General features: G+C 38.6%; 1 protein-coding gene across 1 annotated transcript in view; it reads left to right on the top strand.

The window, feature by feature from the left end:
* ITGA1 (integrin subunit alpha 1) overlaps positions 1-24,371 on the top strand; it is a 115,872-nt gene that overhangs the window by 19,418 nt on the left and 72,083 nt on the right. The window contains exons 8-9 of the mRNA XM_021695399.1: positions 14,902-15,050; positions 18,608-18,758. Coding sequence (XP_021551074.1) covers positions 14,902-15,050; positions 18,608-18,758 — 300 coding nt within the window. The remainder of the gene's footprint in view (positions 1-14,901; positions 15,051-18,607; positions 18,759-24,371) is intronic.

Genomic DNA, 24,371 nt, shown 5'->3' with positions numbered 1-24,371 from the left:
GAATAAAAGGCAAATTAAATGTCAGGGTGAAGTCAGTGCTTTGAGAGCAGAAATTAGTACGGGAGTCAGAGTCAAAATGGTTGTTGCATGGTTTGGGGACTGCAGGAGAGCACAGGACACTTTAGGACTGCACAAGCAGACCAATGTCTTTCCTTTTCTTTCTGAGAGCTCGACTTTTGGAGAAATTTCTGAGGCACTGAAAAAGTGGTCTGACTGCATTAATATTTGGCACACCCACACATAGTGTGGGACCTAAATACACACGGATGTGTGTATGTGTGTGTGTGTGTGTGTGTGTGTATGATATGCTTGTATATATTTCTGTATATGTATACCTATAAATATAAATTTATATACACATATATATAAAATGAATTTTCCCAAAAGGATAGTAGTTGAAGATTGCAAAGTAGATGCAAACCTCAAAGTGAAATGTCATATGGCCATGTTCCAAGGCTGAAGAGGTGAGAGCTAGGTAAGGGGCAAGGCTGTGTATATCCTACTGTACAATAAAGAACATCTTGAAATCAGTGTAAAATATTTAAAGAAAATGAACTTTTATGCATCACAAAATGTAAATTTTCCTGGTTGCAAGTTTCTCATTTGCAGTTAATCTTCCCAGGTGAATTACCAGAGGTTTGGAGGGGATATTATTATCTCTTCTTGCTACAGGGCATTAGGCAGCCTGCATCCTTTAAAAGACCACTCCAGAATGTGACTTGCTCCTCCATTTTTTTTCCCTTCTGAGGACCTCTCTCTTCCTTCTTCCTCTCTTTTCCTATCCTTTCTCTCTTTGGTCAATAAAATTTCATGGAGCTATAAAATTAAAGCTGGGCAGAATTGTGGGGGTCATTTAGCCCCAGATCTCAATTTATGGAGGGGATGGAAGAGTCTAAGTAACTTGTTCAAGGTTACTTCCTTATTGATGACAGATCAGAAACCATAGCTTTTCCAACTGCAATCGGGCTCTCTGTCCTTGCGGAGACCTCTACTTCTGGAGAAGTTTCAGAGCTGGTCCTAAATGTTAGGTCTCTAGTCCTTTTCATTTCATCATGACTGTCTCTGTCCTTCTGTGGCCAGCCCCGTGGCACTCTCTTCCCTGACCCCTGACACACCTGCCATGAAATGGCTGGACCGCAGCTCTGTCCTCTCTCACTGCCTTCCCCAGGATGTGCTTTCTTCACTTCCACCTGTTTTGCCTACCCCATTTGCTTCCTTATCCGGTCCTTTCTTTCCAAAGTCAAGAATAGTCTTGGAATATTTTTTTTAATTTCAAGTATTTTTTATTCATCTGGAAATTTTATTTTATTTTTAAATTCATTTATCTGTTTCACTGTAAAAAATGTATTTATCTGTAGCTATTTGCAGACAAGAGTGCAGCAGTGACGTGTTTGAAGTTGCTCCACAACTTCAAGAAGGAAATCTACAAGGCTCTCTTAGAAAAATAACCACCGCCTCAGTGGGAATCTGTGCCAGTGACTCTGTTTTGTAAAGAAATAGATAATAATCCATTGCTTATATGCTCAACCCACCCTGTTGCAATTTTGATGTTTCTATCCACTAGAACCGTAATTAATTTTATATTTCTATAGTGAAAGTCCTAATAAAGGAGCTATTCTGCCAGCCACCAGTGGAATTCTAGCCTGCCAGTGTGGGCTCTATGGAATCCTATGTCTTTCCTTGGGGGGAACAATCACTCTATTCAGAGGAATAGGGGCCAGGCCTTAAGGGTTCAGATGCTACCAGTGAATGGGAGGGAAATGATCATACTCTGGGGCAAAAGAGTCAAGTCACATTTACTCAGTTCTAGGACCCCATTCCACAGAGGGGAAAATTTCATAATGCAACCCTGTGCACTGAGTCAGTTGTGATATCTGCTGACTTCACCCAAGGAAACTTTCTTCCTAAGGAGAGAGGAGCTTCTTAAATGGCTAAATTTTTATGTCACATTTTGCTTGTATAATTCATTGTGGAGTTTAGCCATACTCCTTCATTCATCTGCTCAAATGTTTTTCCTGAGGGTTTACAGTGTACTGGGCTCTGGGCTAGGGCTTGGATAATTGTGGAGAATAAGACAGACATAGCCACTGCCCTCATAGGGCTTCTGTATAATGCAGTGTTTCTCCAAAAGTGGCTCATAGAATTTCTTTTTCCAAATCCGTGAGGTCCTTGGGCTGTACCCCAGATTTTCAGAATTGGAGTCTCTCAGGGTGGGGCTCTAGAGCCTGCATTTTAAGTAAGCAAGCGACATGATCCTTAAACATGGTAAAGTTTGAGAAACACAGGACTAACGCATTATTATATATTATGTACGTGTGTCTGCTGCATCTCTAGATACAGACTTTATATCACCTTTTAATCCTTTTCAGTGGCAGCCAGTGCTTTGCTGTGATATAGTGGGCCCTTAATGAGACTCTGTTGAATAAATGTGTATATCATAATTAATGCTTTTAAAATTTTTTCTCTGATAGGTGGACATTTAATAAGACACTTTTTCTATAACTGGCATTTTAATATTCTTTTAAGTATATTACTTTATACTTTGGGCTTTAGCGTTTATACTTCAGTATTTTCTAATCTTTTTCTATTTTGGCTTAAGTTGTATTGATGACTAGTTTCATAAGCAATTCTCTAAATGAAATGGATTGAAAAGGACATATTTCCTAAGCCATCAATTTTGCTAAACTGTATTTAATAAGGTTTTAAGTGTAACACATTTAAGCTCCCTTTAAAATTTGACCTTCCGGGGCGCCTGGGTGGCTCAGTCCGTTGAGCTGCTGCTTTTGGCTTGGGTCATGATCCTGGGGTCTTGGGATCGAGCCCCGCATCCGGCTCCCTGCACGGCAGAGAGCCTGTTTCTCCCTCTCCATCTGCCTGTCACTCTGCCTACTTGTGCTCTCTCTCTGTCAAATAAATAAATAAAATCTTTAAAAAAAAAATTGACCTTCCTTCAGTGGATTCAGAAAAGAAATTTGTTCATAGAAATTTTGGAAAAATACTTGCTCTTCAAAGAAATGTGTACAGAAAAGTATGGTTATCTCTCATGTGGTCTTATAGTAATTCTCTAACAACCATTTTTTCCCCTGACTGATGGTAACATAATTTAAATAAGTTTGGATTGTTTTGTCTTTTGTTTTTGTTTTTGTTTTTGTTTGTTTTCAATTAAAGCACCCAATTCTGCCCGAAGATTGACAGAATTTGCTTCTGGAATTTTTCCTCCCAAGGACTTATCCTCCGCCGGACGCGGTGGCACGCACCTGTAGCCCCAGCTACTCGGGAGGATGAGGCAGGAGGATCACTTGAGCCCAGGAGGTCTGGGCTGTAGTGCGCTATGCTGATGGGGTGTGCGCACCAAGTTGGGCTTCAATATGGCGACCTCCTCCTGGGAGCCGGGGACCACCAGGTTGCCTAAGGAGGGTGAACCAGCCCAGCTCAGAAACGGAGCAGGTCAATTACTTATCCTCCCCGCCTTCATTCCTGAAAGGAGAAGATACAAAAATAAATTGTGAGAGAGACTACAGATAGAAAGCTAAGAGCTGGATGGTGAATTCTTAGACTCCTCACCCACCTCAAAGGTATAAAGGAATTAAGAATGGAGTTGAGGGGATTTGTGAAGAGCCTAGTGAGAAAGGCTTCAGTGGGATCATACAGTGAGCTTGGTGTGTCCACTAAAGTTGGGACACAACTTGACTAGCGCCTGACCTTTGCCTGAAATACCTAACGGGCGACATAGCAGCTGACCAGCTCCTGACAGGCAATCAGATGAGAGGTAGCTGCCATGGAATTGGCCTGCAGGCCCAGCGTCTGTCAGTACAAAGAATGTGTGTGTTTATGAATCATCATGGAACCGTGCTAGGTCCTGTCCACAGACTCTCCTGGAGGTGAGCAGAGGCTTCTTCTGCACAGAAAAGCAGAAGACATCCCTCATGTCTAGGACTGCAGTAGGGAAATATATTCACTCAGACAAGGATGTAAGTAAAGGGAAATCTAGAGAGAACCCACAAGAAGGCTGTTATCACCTGGTAGCACCCGATCTATCTCAGGATAGCACCAGTCAAGTAAGAATTCCTGTATCCTTTATACATCTCCCCTACCCCTGTCCCTGGAGAGGTCAGAAACTATAGTTAATGATCTAAGGGAAGATGAGTAAAGAAACAAAGAAACAGCCAATTGTGCCCCTTTCTCAACTACATGCTTCTCACCCCCTGTAAGCCTTAGTAAGGGGAGGAGAGAAAATTTAACTATAAATCAACTTTGATATTTTGTCTTCTTGAGTTTGTTTTAATTTAGGTTGAAGCATATGAAATTGTTGCTATTTGATCATTTTCTACCTACAAATACAGAAATTTCATGTGGCACAACTAAATTAAAATACAGTTGACCCTAGAACAATGTGAAGGTTAGGGGCACTGACTCCCTGCATAGTTAAAAGTCTGCATGTAACTTTTGACTCCCTGAGAACTTAACTTCTAATAGCCCACTGTTGACTGGAAGCCCTACCAATAACACAAGGAATGGATGAACACATATTGTATATGTTATACATATTATATACCATATTCTTACAATAAAATAAGCTAGAGAAAAGAAAATGTGATTAAGAAAATCATAAGGCAGAGAAAACACATTTACAGTACTACACTGTATTTACCAAAAAAAAAAGTCATGTATCAGTGGACCCACACAGTTCAAACCTGTGTTGCTTACTGGTCAAATTTTATAGGTCTTTTTTTTTTTAATAGCTATTTTAAAACAAAGAATAAGACATTTATCTTTCTATCCAGGGATAACGGAAGAACTTCACCCTAGATAAGTTTTAAAGGGATTATGAGCCAAAAAAATTTACATTCTGACTCTACCTCAGAGTTCTTGTTTATTATATTGGTTACAGTCGTACACTTAGTACAACAGGTAAAGATGAAATATGATAGCCTATTCTCTACAGTCATAGATTTGTCATTTAGTAATTGCATGTATTGAAAGATAGTTGCAAAGATGTGCAAGTAATTATCAACACAACAAAGAAAAAAGCAAAGATAGGAAGGAAGGGAGGAAGGAAGGAAAACAAATAAAAAAGCTTGCATTAAGGAGTGCACTTGTGATGAGCACAGAATGATGTATGGAAATGTTGAATCACACCATATTGTACACCTGAAACTAATATAACATAACTTGCATGTTAACTAAGTGGAATTAAAATAAAAAACTTAAAAAAATAAAGTTTCTATATGACAATTAGTATACATTAGTAGAATGCAGCATAATGACAAAAAGATCAACTCCAAATAGTTACTCAAAATTTCTTCCATGTTTCTGTGTGGTCACATTAAGACTTTTGCAAACACAGTGAAGGAAATTTTGTAAACCAATTTTTTATCCAAGACAGAGTAAAGGCTATAAAATTGCCTTTTAAAAAACCGCCTATAAAAACAAACCTGAAACACTCTGAGCTTGCCGTAAAAGATATGATGGTATAAACATTATGGAGGTCTTATTGATCCTCAATACCTAAACATAACATTGCTTTTAATAATAAATGAGAATGATATAAATATGCCAAATACAAGTGCATTACCCTAAATAAAACCAGTAAATTGTGAGGCTTGATATAAAAGTGAAATATACTAATGGAACAATGTCTAGATTGTTGCTATCAAGAGTATAGCATAACATTAAACCAGGCAAAGTGAAAGAGAAATTAATTAAATTTTAGGAATATTATTTATCTTTCTTTTTACTGCGCATTTTATGGCCATTTCCCTAGAAGCCTTAAATATGAGGCCTGATTCATTGTTTTGAAGTCTGAAAAGAAGCCTGACTGCGCCTTGCAGCCATATCCTTGTCAATCAGGCTGTACTTTCTGACAGTGGTGCTGTGAATGAGGTGAATCTTCTCTATCACTAACCACCCAGTCTCCATTTTCTCCTACCTCCATCCATAACTCACCTGAGTTATCTTTCCAGATCTTTTCAGATTATAGCATTTCCCTGGATAAAAAATCGCCTATCTTCACCTGCTAAATAATATCCAAGCTCTCCAGTGGATTATATGGCACCAGTCATTCCTGCTGCCCCCTGCCTCCCTGGTGTCTTTTTGCCTCCCTTCTTGCCCTGCAGCCACTCCCACCCCCCCGGCCATCCCTGAACACATCATCAGTGTCCACGAGTCCCTCCACCCAGAGTGCCCTTCTCCACCCCAGGCCCTAGGTGCTAGGTAAACTTCATAGACTCAGTTCCAATGTCACTTGCTCTGTCACTTTCCATGATCTTTCTGCCCCTGCTTCCCATGAACAATTCTTTCTCCTCTCATGTTCCCGTACCTTGTGCTCACCCTTCACTTATTGCTCTCATCAATTGGTAGCACTACTTTTTGCTTCATGTGTCTGTCTCTCCTGGCAGACTGTGAATTCCACTTTGACAGCATCGTGCCTTAAACCTTTTATTTATGGACTACAATTTGGAGTTTTATGTGTTGCCAAGCACATAGGAGATAAATCATTTGGGTTGGAAAAATGTCATTGCTGGAATTTTTCTCCTTGTGTTAAAAACCATTGCTGTAATGACCTCTTTCTCTCACTTCACGTCATGAAGTCATCGAGCTAGAAGTGCTTGTTTGTGGGGACTCCCCCAGACATCCCTTTACATTAGATTTCAGGCTTTTCTTTGCAGGTGTTCCCTCCCCAGCCCCATTCACCTCTCATCCTGATTTCTGCCACAGTCTTCTCTCTCCTTGGAACTTTACTTTTACTCTCCTATCTTTGCATTTTTGAACTTGGATGAGTTTCATTGCAACAGCATTCAAGAGGGCAGCTAAAGACACCCTTTTCCTAGAACTTATATCTATCATCTATCAATTTTATGCTTCTGAGAACTCATTTCATCTCCTTGGGAACCAGTCACATTTATGTCCCTCTCCATAGTGACAAGAGGTTAAGCCTAGTTTCAGCTAAAATAGCCTCAGAATGGTCCATGATGATGGTTCACTCGGACTACAATCTGTATTATTACCACATCATACTCTGACTTGATTACATTAGAAGCATATTATAGGGCAGGGCTTTTGTACCATAGTTTGGTAAAAGGAAATATAAAATTGGCCAGACACAAAGCCTGAGGTCTTTTCATGTTAAGCAATTGTGCATCTTACACTGAAAACTCCATTGTTTTACCCTATCATTATTCCCCTAAAGAAACCATTGAGTTGATAATGTTAATTGTTGAATGAAAGCCCAGAAACTTAGTTTGTGCTAGAAATTAAAATTTAGGTACTGCTGATAGAACATTGACTTAATAATACAAAGTAATAATACAACTCTAAATGAGAAAATAATTCCATTCCTTCATAGCTCTTTGACTTAATACACTTAATAGCTATTTTACACACTTCTCTTTCTTAAACTTCTTTGTCATTCTGTTGTGACTTGAAGTTTCATGAAAGAAAAATCAGAAGGCCCTCCTTACAGTGATTTCTTTTATATTTCTCACATTCATTTTCCTCCTCTTTCTTCTCTACCCCCCAAAAGAAGGCCACTTAGATAATTAATTCATTGTAATTTGGCAGATATATATATGAAGTATTTTATTGATCAAATATTATGCTAGCTGTCATGGGCAGTTTAAAAAATTAAAAAAAACCCCACAAAACTAAAACTTTGTCCCTGAATCCAAAAGACTTCCAACTTAGAAATGAGATAAAATCTCATTTTTGCATAACTGCAGCACATGATATTGTATCATGACTATAACAGAGGTGAATAAGGCAGAACAATTAATTGATCTTTACAAGTAGGTAACTCAGTATTGTAAAGAAATGTTTTCCAAACTATGTTGCTTGACGTGAGGTATTGAATATGTTTCTCCCAAAAATATTCCCTTAAATAAGAATAAAATATACCAGGTCTTCCAATTCATGATTCACAATTCATGTTTTCATATCAGAGATTCTGAGAGCACTTTCATTTTTTTTTAAAGAATTATTTATTTATTATTTTAGAGAGGAGGGCAGGGGTGGAGGGAGAGAGAGAATCTCAAGCAGACTCCCAGTTAAGCATGGAACCCAATGCAGGGCTCAGTCTCACAACCGTGAGATCAAGACCCCAACTGAAACCAAGAGTCAGTCAGCCAACTGACTGAGCCACCCAGGCCCCTCTCTGAGAGCACTTTCTTTTTTCTTTTTTTCTTTTTTTTATTTTTAAAGATTTTTATTTATTTATTTGAGAGAGAGAGAATGAGAGAGAGCACATGAGAGGGGTTAGGGTCAGAGAGAGAAGCAGACTCCCCGCCGAGCAGGGAGCCCAATGCGGGACTCCATCCAGGGACTCCAGGATCATGACCTGAGCTGAAGGCAGCCACCCAACCAACTGAGCCACCCAGGCGCCCTCTGAGAGCACTTTCAAAAGAATTTGCTTATGAGTCAGAGTAGAGCAACTGGGGACAGGAGTAAGAGAAAGCCTTGGTCTTTTGCATTCGAACTTTGTGGATTTTTTTTTTTTTTAGTTAATATAAATAGCAAAGGGAGAAAGAGAGGCAGACAAAAAAGATAAAAACAGAGAGACAGAGAGGGTGTAGAAGGGGGTCCTGCTGTAAAGATACATGTTAACTTTGTGTTACCCATTGTTTTCCAAGTTTACTTGACCATGGAACTCTTTAAATATCATACCTAGTAACATACAAAAGGATGCTAGTACTCCCTAGGAAAGGGGTAAGGGAATATTAGTTCATGGCTTAGCTGAAGAAGGATTATAAATCTCATGTTTAAATGGAGGGTTTGAATCAGTGTTACAAACCTCTGGTTCATGTAACAGAATCCTCAGCCATTGTGTGCCTGATTTATTCTCTAGCCTGAATCTTAGTTCTCTTTGGCCTTAGATTATAATTACATACCTATATCTTTTGTTCTACTTAATCAGGAAGTTCAAACTGTATCTCCCTAGGAAGTAAAGGCTTCCTTTCCAGGTGTCTCTGAAAGCAACCGTTCTACTTGGGATTCATCCACTCCTTATGAGTGTTGTTACTATCTTCCTGTACTCTTACTGAGGTCATAAGCTACTTTTTTCTCCATTTTCTCTTAAAGTTCACATCGAACCTATTGCTTCTTTTAGCTGCCATCCCTGCTTACTTATTTCCATTTAGCAAACATGCCTAGAATCTTTTCATCCCCATTACTCTTCAACAGTGTTCTACTTAATTTCTACCCTCTGGTTCTTGTATCATTCCAACAACTGAAGCAACTGACTGCTTCAAGTCAAATATGATGATTATTGGCTGTTTTACTTTTCTCAATTTCTAGAATGATTTCAATTCCTCATCATTTTTGACATATTTTCCAAGCTCCAGACAGCTTTGCTTTCTCCCATTCTACATTCATGACCCATTGTCTGTTCTTTACCTGGGGTTCTCACTTAGGAGGCTACATCTTCTTCCCTCCATGAGGCCTTTCAATGCAAGACAGTAAATGTGCTTGTGCTTCTCTCCTCCAGCCTCCTTCAGTGTGTGTTCATCACTTGGCTCACTTTTTATCTTGCTATTTAATCATGACCTTTATTTGAGTCTGTTGCATATGCATATATACACAGGGTGCTAGTATGAATCTGTTTTACCTGCCTTAAATTATACACTAAGCTGGGACTGAAACTTTTTATTCACTGAGTCTCATCAATACTCAGCAAAGCATTAGTTATGTTTGTTTTGTGATTTGATCATTTTCCTGTGATCAAAATCAATAAATGGAACTCTTTTTATGGGGAAGGCACAACAGGTCTTACTCTGCCTGGTTCCTAAGGAAATATGCAGCCCAGTATCAGCCAGGGACCTACACTGGGTCATTTCCCTGAGATTTGAGTTTCTACTGCCCAGTCTTCTCATTCCCACACTTCTTTTTGTCTCTCTTCTTCTGCTTATCATTATTTCCCTGCTATCTCAATTTTCTACTTGCTTATGTGAAATGTTACAGTCATCTAGTAAGAATGTATGCAGGTCAACTGTAAGCAAAGCAAAGCAGTGGCGTGGGATAAGAGAATACCAAAAGCTGTGACATAGTCCATGCTCTTTACCCCTCCTTGCCCCTCTCGAACATATAATGTAGTTGGGGAGATAAAGCACACATACAAAGCAGTTGAGAAGAATGCTGTACTCACACAAGCAAAACAGACAAGTTTGCCTCAGGGCTCAGAGAAGCGGAAGATCAGTATTATCTAGATTGGTGATTAGGTGGGGAAAGTTTTGCAGAGAAAGTGAAACTTGAATTGAATCTTCCAGAATGGGTAGTAAAAATTTAGTTTTATGGGAGGGATGAGAAAGGGTAGGGACAGCACTCGGACTGGGGAACCCTAGAGTTGAGGGGGAACAAAGAAGGTGCAGTCAGGCTGTTGAGTGACTGCGGGTCAGGGAAAGAAAACTGAATTTTACCGTACAGGTCTAGTATTTCAAGGAGCACCTTGAAGTTTTATCTGTTTTCCATCTTAAGTAGAATAAAAATTCTCTTTTAAAGTATATTTCAAAGTCATTGATGTAGTAGGCAATGAAGAGTTACTAGAGATTTTTGAAGAAGGAAGTTATGTCATAAAAGCAGAATTTCAAGACAGTTAATCTTCCATGAATATGTAGATGGAGCTGAGGAGAATGGAAATCTGAGGGAGAGCAAGAGCAGAGAGACCAACAATTGCCACAGTCCAGGTTCAAGGCAGTGAGGTCTTGTCTGGGCCAATGAAGAAATTCAGAAACAGGGATAATAGCTCACAGGAAAAGAGGTAGAATTTATGCCAATTAAACAAGGCTGCTTTGTGCCATAATATTTGACATTTGCAACATACTTTACATATCTTATAAAACCTTCTATGAACTATTGGATTATCTGGACACCAGGAATAGAAGAAAAATGTTAGCCCCTTGTTAAGTCAGAAATCAGTGCTTTATATCTTTTCCCTCTCTCCCTTTCTCTACCGACTTAACATATATCTCAATTCCATAAGTTTATTCTTTAGAGAACTTATAACTGCCAGTTGCCTCACCCTTTCTTCATACTTTGCTTCTAACAACTCCACCTGAGGGTCTCTTCAAATGGCTGACTGCCCTTGGACTGCTAGAGCTGCTTTGCCCCAGAGGCTGAAAGAGCCAGAAGTGCCTGGAAATTTTCTCCCTCCTCACCCCTCGCCCGGCTCCATAGACGATGTCTGAGTCCAGGCAGGGAAAGATCAGTCCCTTGACTCAACTTGGAGCTCCCCTTCCAGATCAGCCTGAGGTCTTGATTTCACCTGAAATCACACCCTTGGTTGTCCTCAGTTGCTACTGTTTCGCTCCCCAAATCTCTTACTATTTTCTTTTAAAAGCACTCCTTAGTAAATCACTGTCACTTGGCTCATTTTCTCAGGGTTTGTGTCTGGGAAACCAGACCTAAGGGAGGGAGAAATGATATAAAGCACTGATTTCTGACTTACCAAGGGGCTAAAATTTTTCTGCTATTCCTGGTGTGCAGATAATCCAATAGTTCACAGAAGGTTTTATAAGATATGCAAAGTATGTTGCAAATGTCAAATATTATGGCACAAAGCAGCCTTGTTTAATTGGCATAAATTATATCTCTTTTCATGTGACCTCCTCCCCATGTATCAGTGTGATACTCTCTTTTTCCTGAGCAGTTAATAGCTTATGACTAGAATTCGATTGAACTCAATAAATGGGAGCAAAGTGCACTCATTAGTACCAAGGAGTAGGACTGTTGGGCAGTGTTATGTGCAACCACATTAGAGATTCATGGCCATAACTTTAAAGTGAGACCAGTCTATAAATTGTGTGATTTCTGTCTAGAAACATTTAGTGTCACAGAAGCTCGCAAAGAAAAGAAGATATTTGGACTTAACCAGAGTTGGAAGTTAGCCAAGTGAGTTAATGGAGGGGAAAAAAGGTTAAAGGAGTTAAAGTTTGCAAGTAAATGATTGTGGTGATGGACCATGAAATCTATGCTAAGTTAAAAAAAAAATAGTACGATCTCTGAATTAATTGGAAGTCTTGATGTGGTGAAGGAATTGATGAATTAGATATACTAGGTAAATGAGCTGAAGTTAATGGTCAGACAGACGAACACTTGAAATTGAGATGGAGGTACTGCAGTTTTTCCTGTTGAGAAGGTCAAGGATAAGACCTTGAGAGTGGACAGCATTAGGTGACCTAGAGGAAAAAATTACTGAAGATGAGGAAGTCAAAGAAATAAGAGACTAGGCTATTCAATAGATTATCCAAATGAGAGATTAGGGTGTTCAGTAGATTCACCCAAGTAGTAAAATGTCCAAGAATAATGACAGGAATGACGGTTTTCAGAGTTCTTTGGTCTCCTGCTTAATCAAATAAAAACAAAGGGAAAGAAAAACAAAGCAACTCTGTAAGATGTCCTGAATGGGTGAGCAATTAACTTCCACAGTGGCATTTATTCATTTTGATACCCAAAAACAGGCATAATGATTATCTAAGTAGCAAAATCATTTTACCTTTATTTACATTGAATATTTATATATGTAAAGACAATGTCAAGCCTTCATGGTTTCTCTTAATAATTATTCAGTTTCTCCCTGAATTATTAATTAAAAGCTATAAAGGTTATTGGGATAATATTTTTAAATCTTTGTGGAGAGTAATAGAGAACTATCCATAACATTTAATTCAAAGAAATAGCCTGAATTGGAGTTATAGGTGTGTCCTCATTCATTTTATTATTTTTTGCATAATTAGTTGGTTGTAGCCTACTTTATTTCCAAAGGGACTTCTCGTCATCTTTATTCCAATTATAATAGCACATAATCTTGGAATAGATAGTGAAAGATATGTTCATAGAAGAGCAGGGTTATCCTGGACATGAATTGAGCAGATTGCATGTTCACTCCGCCTATTATGTACTTTATCTTACACTTGAATATGCTTTCTCGTTATTTCTTATTTATCCTATACCCAACTAAGCAACTCTAAGGAAGGATTAATATGTTCTATTTTTAAAATATGATCTGTTTGTTTGTTTGTTTTGCTTTGCTTTATTATATTCTCCAGTGCATCTCAATTAGGTAGCTAGCTCATTAAATTCATCAAGTAGCAATGATATGATAGCAGCATTTAGTAGAAACTGGCAGGATGAGGTGACAGAGAATGCGGGCACTTTAGGGAGGTGTATTTTTGTAGAGAGGAAATAGAGTGATGGAAAAAGCCCTGGGATAAGGGACTCAGATCTTAGACTAGACCCTTCTCTGCCCCTTCACCATGAGGAATATTTTAAACTTAAATTCCTCATTTATAAAATGTGGTACTAATTTCTGTTACTATAATCTGAATAAATTAGGAAAATTTTTTTTAAAAAGCATTAAAAATATACAGTACTACTCTTATTTAAGTATAGTGGCTTTAATTGGTCCACGATGTCTAAAGTACTCTAGAAGGTAGCTCAAAGATGATAAAGATTATTTTAAATTGGAAGGTTCTCCTATTGGTTTCTGAAAATGCCAGAGTATACTTCTGGTTTCCAAGAAGAAAGACACAACTGTGGAAATGTATCTTTAAATCAGACACATAATTAAGCCTGAAGATTTCTGGAAACAGTGACATCTGCAAGGGAGGCTGGAAGGTAGATGCCAATCCCCTCTGCCACTTAGAAATAGGAGCAGACTTGGAAATAGGATGGGTCTGAAGCAAACATGAGGCAACTTTATCAATGGACAAACTACACAATTGCCTGGGAAAGAAGGCAACCTTGTCTCAAATCGCTTCCCCAACCCAAGAAATGTAGTGCCCAGATTTCTACATTAAAAAGACATTCCTTTGGGTATAGAATTCTCTGAATCTCGAATTTTGAGTAGAGAAAATTAAACAAAAAGTTATCTCCAGTCACAATTCTTGATATAGATTAGTCTATTGGTTCACATCAACATTTAAGGAAAGGTATAGAAAAAGGATAAGAAAAATGGGCGTCTCTAGGGGAGAGGGGAGGTATATGGAGCAAGGGAAATCAAATCTGGGGACACTTTACCCTCTATATCATTTTACTCTATGGTGGCTTTGCAGTTAGCTGCCCAAATTATCCAGTCTGTGCAAAGGACAGAGTGAAAGGGGAAGTCAGAAAGAAAGGGAAGACAGATAACATGAAAAGGGATGGTGGGGAGAAGGGCTGGCATGAGAGAAATGAAGCTACGCCTGAACTAGATAAAGCCTGAAGTGCATATGTGCCCTTCCCAGATACATGCCCCGCTTATTACTCACCCAGCCTCATCTTGTTTCACTTACCCTCACAGCCTGGTCCAGGATCACTGACCTCCTTTCGGTTCTCAGGACGTCCCTTGCTTTTTGCTCATCTCATCTTCTTTACGTACAGATTCCCCTCGTGTGGACCCCATCCTCCCACTTAGCCTCCATTCAGGACAGGTCTCCACCCTCCTTGCACCTTCCAGTCTTAACTTGATTATCACTTCTAAGAGGCTTTCCCTGAGCCTCTTCTGAAGTAGGGCCTTAGGTTCTACTTGCTAAACAGCATTATAGTCCTCTCCACAGTTGAACATGCACTGGAATGATCATGTGTTGAATCTCTCTCTCTCTCTCTAGTTTAGAAACTCTGTGAAAGCAGAGAGCATGTCAGTGTGTAGCACCTTCTACCCACCAACGCCTGCCAGAGTCATCCAGTAGAAACTATTGAAGATATAAACCAATGTTTGGGAAGTTTAATAGTAGCACTATCATTCTTGTTCTTTGGGCTGTGAATATCCACAAGTGGCAATGATTATTGCTGTCAAAATAGAAGGATTTGTGTACTGATGAATTTTTAAACTCATCTGAAAGACAAAAAAGTGTATCTGATCTACATGTTTAAACTAAAAAAAATTGAAAACGGAACATTGCTAAATGGATAACTCACAGTGGCTTGGTGTTTCAGGTTGGAATTGTACAGTATGGAGAAAATGTAACCCATGAGTTCAACCTCAATAAGTATTCATCAACAGAAGAGGTACTTGTTGCAGCAAATAAAATAATCCAGAGAGGTGGCCGCCAGACTATGACAGCCCTTGGAATAGACACAGCCAGGTATGTGGATTAAAAAATAAACCAAAGTAAAGGACTGTGCAAAAATAACTGCTCACAATCAAGCCCTTTGGAGTGTCGACTGAACATTTACCTTGGCAATATTTAAAGCCATCTTTTTTTTAAAACTAGATCTCACTGATTAACTAACAGTTATAGGATCAAGTTTTTCTACAATATAGTCTCCCCACCCTTCATATCTTTCCTCTTATTCCAAAGGTTGAAATGATGGAAAAATCAGAAAATTACTGTAGTCTGCTGCATCATGTTCTTGGGTACTAAGACATAATATTAGTGAATATCTTTTCCCTTTGTTCTTTGTTTACAGCTTCTAGGAATCTCATTTTAAAAAAAAGGATTAATATTCATTCACTTCTACTCAATATATATTTATATCCTAGTATGTCCATAATTTTACAGTACCTGATTTAGGGTTATTGAAGCTCTCACATAAGAGTCTTTAAGAGGTCAAATTCAATATTGCTGTATTTGAAATCATTTTCAGTGAAAAGATTAAAAGAAGTTGCAAGAACTTCATCATTTGTGCACTCTTTCTTTCTACCTTTCTCCAAATTCCCTCTAATTTACATCCCTTCCTTTCTCCTATACCTCCATGGAGAACACATAATCCACTCTGTTTGAACTTCATTCTATGAGAAGCTACAGAACTGTCCTTTGATTACAATGTGAAACAGTTTTTCTATATTTTTCCCAACTACATTCAACTCTTATCTCTTGCTATTTTCTTCCTAAGTTGCCTTTAAAGCTAGTAAGGTTCTAAACAATACCAAAATCACAGGAAATCTAATAAATAGTTTGACTAATATTAAGGATCCTTCTGTTAAGTGTCTTCAACTTCTGGACTCTCATCTCATTTTAAAGAGCTAATTAGCCATGCTCTCATTTCACCTGCCTGCTAAGATCAGTATTTTAAGGGGGTTAAAATAGTTAACATGGATATTCCAAAGAATGGGTTGGATATTCAAAAATTTAAAATTTCATGTGCAGCCTTAGACTCGTAAGTGTTAGAGAAGCATGTGGTTCTAGTTATATGGGGCTCAAGAGAAAATAACCACAAACAGATGGGGTAATTTTACATTTACCTGCCTATAGGATCACCAATTTGCATGCACAAAGAGTGCACATGTTGAGGTGTACTGAATGCACCCTCTTAAATAATTGACTAAATGTGACTGCACATTCAAAGTAAATCAAAGTGTTCTTTGAAAGCTCTGAGCCTGTAGGGAGCTGTGTTTTCCAAAGGCAACCACTTAAGAATGAATATTCATCTTTGAAAACTAACTGAAGAAATATTCTGGCTGCTTTGCTCCTGCATAAATACACTCTAAATTCCATGACCCTATATGGTTTTTGCCTACATGTTTCACAAAGGGTCTAGCTGTCAGACACATAGTTTATTGAGTTTTGTATATAAATAAAACTCAATAATGGTATTACTAAGTATCCTTCTTGTACATTAGTTTTTCACACTGAAGCATATTTTTAATTGTTCTCTATTCCTTTTAGGCAGGGCCAGTTGCAAAAAATATTTTTCATTTTTTAGAATCCTTTACTTCTATTTTCATTGGATAGTAGTATTTGGGAGTAAAGGGCAATTTGCTGAAGATATTTGAAACAGAAAGAGTGTACTCAAGAGTTCTGCCAGTGGCTACTCTTACATTATATAAAACCAACCCCTGTTTAGATTTACCAGATTTTCTTTAAGAAATGTCTTTTAATCATCTCCATTGGTTGAGGTTCATTCAGTAATGGCCTGGATCTTTAAGAGAATTGGGAAGTCTTGGTGATCCTCTAAGGAGTTAGGACTGCAAAAAGGATAGAATCCTATATGATAAGTTCATGTTCTGAACTTCATTTAAAGACTAGCCTTTGGGGCACCTCGGTGGCTCAGTCAGTTGGGCATCTGCCTTTGGCTCAGGTCATGATCCCAGGGTCCTGGGATCGAGTCCCACATTGGGCGCTCTGCTTGGACAGGGAGCCTGCTTCTCCCTCTCCCTCTGTTGCTCCTCCTGCTTGTTCTCTCTCTCTCTCTCAAATAAATAAATAAAATCTTTAAAATATATATATAATAAAAAAATAAAGACTAGCCTTTAACATCTGTTTTCACCTTTGTTTGTGCATATAAAGTCAGAAAATCTATCTGCGTAGTGTAGAGGGCAGAGATACACAGTTCCCTAGTGGCCAACTTTTTAAAATAGTTTCTTTATTTTGAAAATTGTAAGAAAAATTAAAAATGTAAAAAATAGTACAACAAAATCCTATGTACTCACCAAACAAATCAACAATTGTTAACATCTTGTCATATTGACATTTAGCACTTTTAAAGGAAAATAAACAGAGATAAAATCCCTTTGCCCACATCACCGGGATCTTTTAGCCTGCTCACAAGATACCCACCATTGTGTATATTTATTGTGTACCTACAGTAAAACTAATGTGTATTGTGCAAACCCTTTGGGAGGTTAGTTTAAGAGAAATGTTTTTTTGGCATATCCCAAACTGCAGCTGTTTGTCCTCATGACCAAAGAAAAATATTGAAATAGACCATTCAGTATAATTATTGCTGCATTTTATACCAAGATCTAAAAAATATTATATGAAATCCTTTCATTGTTTCATTCCTAAGTAAAATGTACTTGCCTCCAGAAAGGAAAGTGAGCAAGGGAAAGAAAATAATAGAGGGAAAATATGCCTCTGTGTGTGTGTGTGTGTGTGTGTGTGTAGAAGCACAAAACAACAAAAATTGTTAATTTCCCCTCTCTTACATTGCTTTCCATAAATGCTTTTTGAATTAAATAAAAAATTCCTTTCTTTGCAGTTAGGTTATAGCATTTTCCCTTTCTCTCTGTGCTGCTTTCTTCCATCTACCCCCAGCAGCCTGTGTCCTAAAACCTAGTTCAGACCAAACCTTTCATAGCTACTCCATCCACTCTTGTCCCCCATAGCCCTGCTCTATCACTGACTCAGACCACAGCCATCAGCAGTCTTTTATTACTATGTCCAATTTTTCCCCCATATCCAAGAGCACTCTCAAGCATTCCAGCCATACAAAATTCTGTTTTCTCCCAGCTCCCCTCCTCAGCTCAGAGGATTTCCAGACTGTTCTATAAATGTCAGAATAGATGTGGTGGAAGTGAGGACAAAGCAAAAGCTTCTGCCAAAAGCAGAAGAAAAGAGGAGTGTTTATAGAGAAAGGAGTGGCTCAGCAAGTATTTAAGATCTGACCTTCTCCAGATCTGATGTGTGCTCCAGTCATACCTTCCCTGAGAAGTTTCCAAAGAATGAAATAGTGCTGCCCTTTGTATATGGGATATGTGATGATTACTAAAATGGTGACTTCTTCATCATCTGGGAGAAATCTAAGACTATTACAAATAACAATCTTCATGCCTCCCAGCTTGAACAGTGGTTGTGAATGTTGATCGTGGAAGGACAGCACTGTTCTAACTAGAGTTGTCAGTGTTTTTCTTTTGTTTATCACTTTGCCTAACCTTGAGGTGGTATTTTATTTGCTTCTCTTTCCTCTGTGATCACTTCAGGAAGGAGGCTTTCACTGAAGCCCGGGGTGCCCGAAGGGGAGTTAAAAAAGTCATGGTAATTGTGACTGATGGGGAATCCCATGACAACCATCGACTGAATAAGGTCATCCAAGACTGTGAGGATGAAAACATTCAGCGGTTTTCCATAGCTGTAAGTACATGGCTAGAGATAGCTTTCAAACTCTGGTGTGAAGACAAGAGGTGTGTACATATGATTATTTTATGCAAGTTCCACAAACAAGGTTGTAAAGGAGAAATGTCTCCATTTGAAGGTAAACTCTGTGAGGGCAGGATTGGGTCTTGCTCCCTTTGTGTCCTAGGGATGGAAGGACAAGAGAAAGAAAGAGACAGAAATAAGAAAGAAAAAAGAAGAGCAGAAAAGGAGGAGAAGAGGACCCCCCCAGCAGGGGGAAGAATGCTGGAAGGATGGAGGGAGGAATGGAGGAAGGGCAGAAAAGAGGGAGGGAAGGAAGGAGAAAGGAGAAGGTAAGAAGAAAAAAGGAAGGGAGGAAAGAAAGGAGGAAATTGAGGATGTGCTAGTAATAAATACATTGCCTGGAGAATAGTCCAAGATGGTGGAAGAATAGGAAACCTTAGTTTCATCTGGTCCCAGGAATTCAGCTAGATAGCTATCAAATCATTCTGAACACCGACAAACTCAACCAAATATCTAAGAAAAGAATAGCTGCAACTCTACAAATAGAAAAGTGACCACTTTCTGCAAGAATGACAAGATAGAAAAACTCACCTCAAAAAAGAGAACAAGAGGCAGTACTGACTGCCAGGGACCTAATCAGTATGGATATAAGTAAGATGTCAGAACTAGAGTTCAGAATAATGATTATAAAGATATCAGATATTAGCTGGGCTTGAAAAAAGTATAGAAGTCACTAAAGAATCCCTTTCTGGAGAAATAAAAGAACTAAAATCTAATCAAGTTGAAATCAAAAAGGCTATAATGAAATGCAATAAAAAATGGAGGCTCTAACTGCTAGGATAAATGAGCAAAAGAGAGACTTAGTGATATAGGAGACAAAGTGATGGAGAATAAAGAAGCTGAGAAAAAGAAACAACTACTGGATCACAAGGGGAGAATCTGAGAGATAAGTGATACCATAAAATGAAACAATATTAGAATAATTGGGATCCCAGAAGAAGAGGAAAGAGAATTGGGGGTTGGGGGGCAGAAGGTATATTGAAGCAAATTATAGCAGAGAACTTCCCTAATCTGGGGAAGGAAACAGGCATTCAAGTCCAGGATGTACAGAGAACCCCCCTCAAAATGAATAAAAATAGGTCAACACCTCAACATATAATAAGGAAACTTGCAAATCTCAGAGACAAGCAGCTCAGGGACAAGAGGTCCATAATCTACAAGGGTAGAAACATCAGACTGGTAGCAGACCTAACCACAAAGGCCTGGGGGCTAGAAAGGACTGGCATGATATATTCAAGTTGCTAAATGAGAAAAATATGCAGCCAAGAATACTGTATCCAGCTAAGCTGTCAATCAAAATAGGAGAGATAAAAAGCTTTCAGGAGAAACAGAAATTAAAGGATTTGTGATCACTAAACCAGCCCTGCAGGAAATATTAAAGGGGATCCTTTAAGCAAAGAGAGTAACACAGACCAGAAAGGAACAGAGACAGTCTACAGAAACAGGGACTTTACAGGTAATACAATGGCACTAAATTCATATCTTTCAATAGTTACTCTGAATGTAAATGAGCTAAATGCCCCAATCAAAAGACACAGAGTATCAGACTGAATAAAAAAAATAAGACCCATCAATATGCTGTCTGCAAGAGACTCATTTTATTTTTTATTTTTTTAAAGATTTTATTTATTCATTTGACAGAGAGAGATAGCGAAAGCAGGAACACAAGCAGGGGGAGTGGGAGGGGGAGAAGCAGGCCTCCCGCTGAGCAGGGAGCCTGATGTGGGGCTCAATCCCAGGACCCTGGGACCATGACCTGAGCTGAAGGCAGATGCTTAACGACTGAGCCACACAGGCGGCCCTGCAAGAGACTCATTTTAGACCCAAAGCCACCTCCAGACTGAAAGTGAAGGAGTGGAAAACCATTTATCATGCTAATGGACATCAAAAGAAAGCTGGGGTGGCAATCCTTACAGCAGACAAATTAGATTTTAAACTAAAGACTGTAATAAAAGTTGAGGAAGGACACTATATCATAATTAAAGCATCTATCCAACAAGATCTAACAATTGTAAATATTTATGTCCCTAACATGCGAGCAGCCAATTATATAAACCAATTAATAACAAAATTAAAGAAACACATCGATAATAATACAATAATAGTAGGGGACTTTAACACCCCACTCACTGCAATGGACAGATCGTCTAAGCAGATCAACAAGGAAACAAGGGCTTTGAATGACACACTAGACTGGATGGACTTCACAGATATATTCACAGCATTCCATCCTAAAGCAACAGAGTAGACATTCTTTTTGAGTGCACATGGAACATTCTCCAGAATAGATCACATACTGGATCACAAATCAGTTCTCAACCTGTACCAAAAGATTGGGATAATTTCCTGCATACTCTCAGACCACAATGCTTTGAAACTGGAACTCAATCACAAGAGGAAAGAATTCAAATACAAGGAGGCTAAGGAGCATGCTTCTAAAGAATGAATGGGTCAACCAGGAAATTAAAGAAGAATTTTAAAAACTCATGGAAACAAATGAAAATGAAAACACAACTGTTCAAAACTTTTGGGATGCAGCAAAGAAGGTCCTAAGAGGGAAGTATATAGCAATACAAGCCTTTCTCTAGAAACAAGAAAGGTCTCAAATACACAACCTAGCCTTACACCTAAAGGAGCTAGAGAAAGAAGAGCAAATAAAGCTTAAATCCAGCAGGAGAAGAGCATTAATAAAGATTAGACCAGAAATCAATGAAATAGTAACCAAAAGAACAGTAGAGCAGGTCAGATCAACAAAACTAGGAGATGGTTCTTTGAAAGAATTAGTAAGATTGATAAATCCCTGGCCAGACTTATCAAAAAGACAAGAGAAAGGACCCAAATAAATAAAATCATGAATGAAAGAGAAGATATCACAACCAACACTGAAAAAATATGAACAATTATAAGAACATATTATGAGCAAGTATGTGCCAACAAATTAGGCAATCTGGAAGAAATAGATGCATTCCTAGAGACATATAAACTACCAAAACTGAAACAGGAAAAAGAGAAAACCTGAACAGACCCATAACCAGCAAGGAAATTGAAGTAGTAATCAAAAATCTCCCAACAAACAAGAGCCCAGGGCCAGATGGCTTCCCAGGGGAATTCTACGAAACATTTAAAGAATTAATACCTATTCTTCTGAAACAGTTCCAAAAAATAGAAATGGAAGGAAAACTTCCAAACTCTTTCAGTGAGGCCAGCATTACCTTTATTCCAAAACCAGACAAGGACCCCACCAAAAAGGAGAATTACAGACCAATATCCCTGATGGACATTGATGCCAAAATCCTCACCTAGATACTAGCCAATAGAATCCAACAGTACATTAAAAGGATTATTCACCATGACCGAGTGGGATTTATTCCTGGGCTGCAAGGTTAGATCAACATCTGCAAATCAATCAACATGATACACTACATGAATAAAAGAAAAGACAAGAGCCATATGATCTTCTCAATAGATGCAGAAAGAGCATTTGACAAAGTACAGTATCCTTTCTTGATTAAAACTCTTCACAGTGTAGGGATAGAGGGAACATGCCTCAATATCATAAAAGCCATATACAAAAAGCCCACAGCAAATATCATTCTCAATGGGGAAAAACTGAGAGCTTTTCCCCTAAGGTCAGGAACATGGCAGGGAAGCCCACTCTCCAACATAGTACTAGAAGTCCTAGCCCAAGCAATCAGACAACAAAAAGAAATAAAAGGCATCTAAATTGGCAAAGAAGAAGTCAAACTCTCTTCCCAGATGACATGATAGTCTATGTGGAAAACCCAAAAGATTCCACCCCCAAATTGCTAGAACTCATGCAGGAATTCAGCAAAGTGGCAGGATATAAAATCAATGCCCAGTAATCAGTTGCATTTCTATACACCAACAATGAGACAGAAGAAAGAGAAATTAAGGAGTCAATCCCATTTACAACTGCATCAAAAACCATAAGGTACCTAGAAATAAACCTAACCAAAGAGGCAAAGGATCTGTACTGAGAAAACTATAAAATACTCATGAAAGAAATTGAGGAAGACCCAAAGAAATGGAAAAACAGTCCATGCTCGTGGGTTGGAAGAATAAATATTGTTAAAATATCTATGCTACCTAGAGCAATCTACACATTCAATGCAATCCCATCAAAATGCCATCAACTTTTTTCACAGAGCTGGAACAAATAATCCTAAAACTTGTATGGAACGAGAAAAGACCCGAATAGCCAGAGGAATGTAGAAAAAGAAAACCAAAGCTGGTGGCATCACAAAGCCGGACTTTCCATTTCCTCCCTACTTCATAGCCCCTAACTGTGCAGCCAGCAGCTCTAAAATGTTTTCTGTAATTGTATTTAAGCTGGACAAGAAAGGAAAAAGGGAGAAGAAATTTCATTTAGTTCCAAGGAAAAGCCTAGCCTGCTATTGATGATATAGAAGATATTACATATAAAGTACTTCAGCTCTTTGTGAGCAAATCTGTATCAATATAAAAGCAATCCATTATTAATAACATTTGTCTCTCAAAATGCAAAAAAAAAAATAGAGACAGAGTGCTTTTTACCTCTTAATAGTGATTTGTCTTTTCTAAATCAACTTCTAATAGTTCCATGAACTGAGATGACTCAATTTCATGGTGCCACCCCATGAAGAGGGACATTTAGAAAAGGAGAAGTAAAAATTCCACCTTTCAAATGGAAATATGGAAAATAATTTAAATTATCATGCATATAGCACTCTGTAACCTACCATAGTCTTTTTTTTTTTTTTCCTGTGTCCTAGATACCTTTCTTTGTCCTTTGTGGCACCCCAAAGAGAGCAGGACAACTTTCCTTTTCCCATTTTATGAATGAGGAAGCCAAGGGACACGGGGTTTCATGGCTGTAGGCCACATGACCAAGTCTCCAGATACCCCTTTACTGACCATCTGTACCACTGCCCTGGGCTGTTTTTCCCTGGTTCCCAGTCTCTCTTGCTGCAGCAGATCTCTGGAAGGTGCTGCAGGACTGTCCTAACCTGTTTTCACTCACTTCCCCAGACTTCCAAAGAGCACCACAGTCCTCTCCAGCCCTTGTACCAGAGCAAAAAGACCCAGCACAGAGACACTAAGCGTGTCCCATAATGTCATAACCTTAAACAACAACAAACCCATGGACATTTTCCAAAAGTGAGAAGAAGGGGGAGAGGGTAGAGAAGAGTATATTTTGGAGCTAGAAAGACCTTTGTTCAATTTATGCCTTTGTGACAGTGGATAAGTCACTTAGTACTCCAAGCTTCAGCTTCTTTATCTGTAAAGATAAAGGGTAAATATTGTTTCTTTCTCTTTCTCTCAGATAAAGAATCAGTGAGATAATGACTGAAAACATCTAGCACCTATTTATTGGTAGGTGAGGCAACCAATAAATACTATTTTTCTTAAGGATATTTAACTAGAGGAGTTTACAACCATGAAATAATAAGATCATGATGCTTTAGAGCTAGAAGGAATCTTAGAGATAAACTGTGTTGCCCCCTTGCACAGAAACCTTCAGAGGTTCCCCCATGGACTATCAAACTT

The sequence above is a fragment of the Neomonachus schauinslandi genome, chromosome 7 (assembly GCF_002201575.2).
Source record: "Neomonachus schauinslandi chromosome 7, ASM220157v2, whole genome shotgun sequence".
In the NCBI taxonomy this organism is placed as follows: domain Eukaryota; kingdom Metazoa; phylum Chordata; class Mammalia; order Carnivora; family Phocidae; genus Neomonachus; species Neomonachus schauinslandi.
The sequence above is the reverse complement of the archived record's forward strand: the minus strand, read 5'-3'. Positions and strand labels throughout refer to the sequence as shown.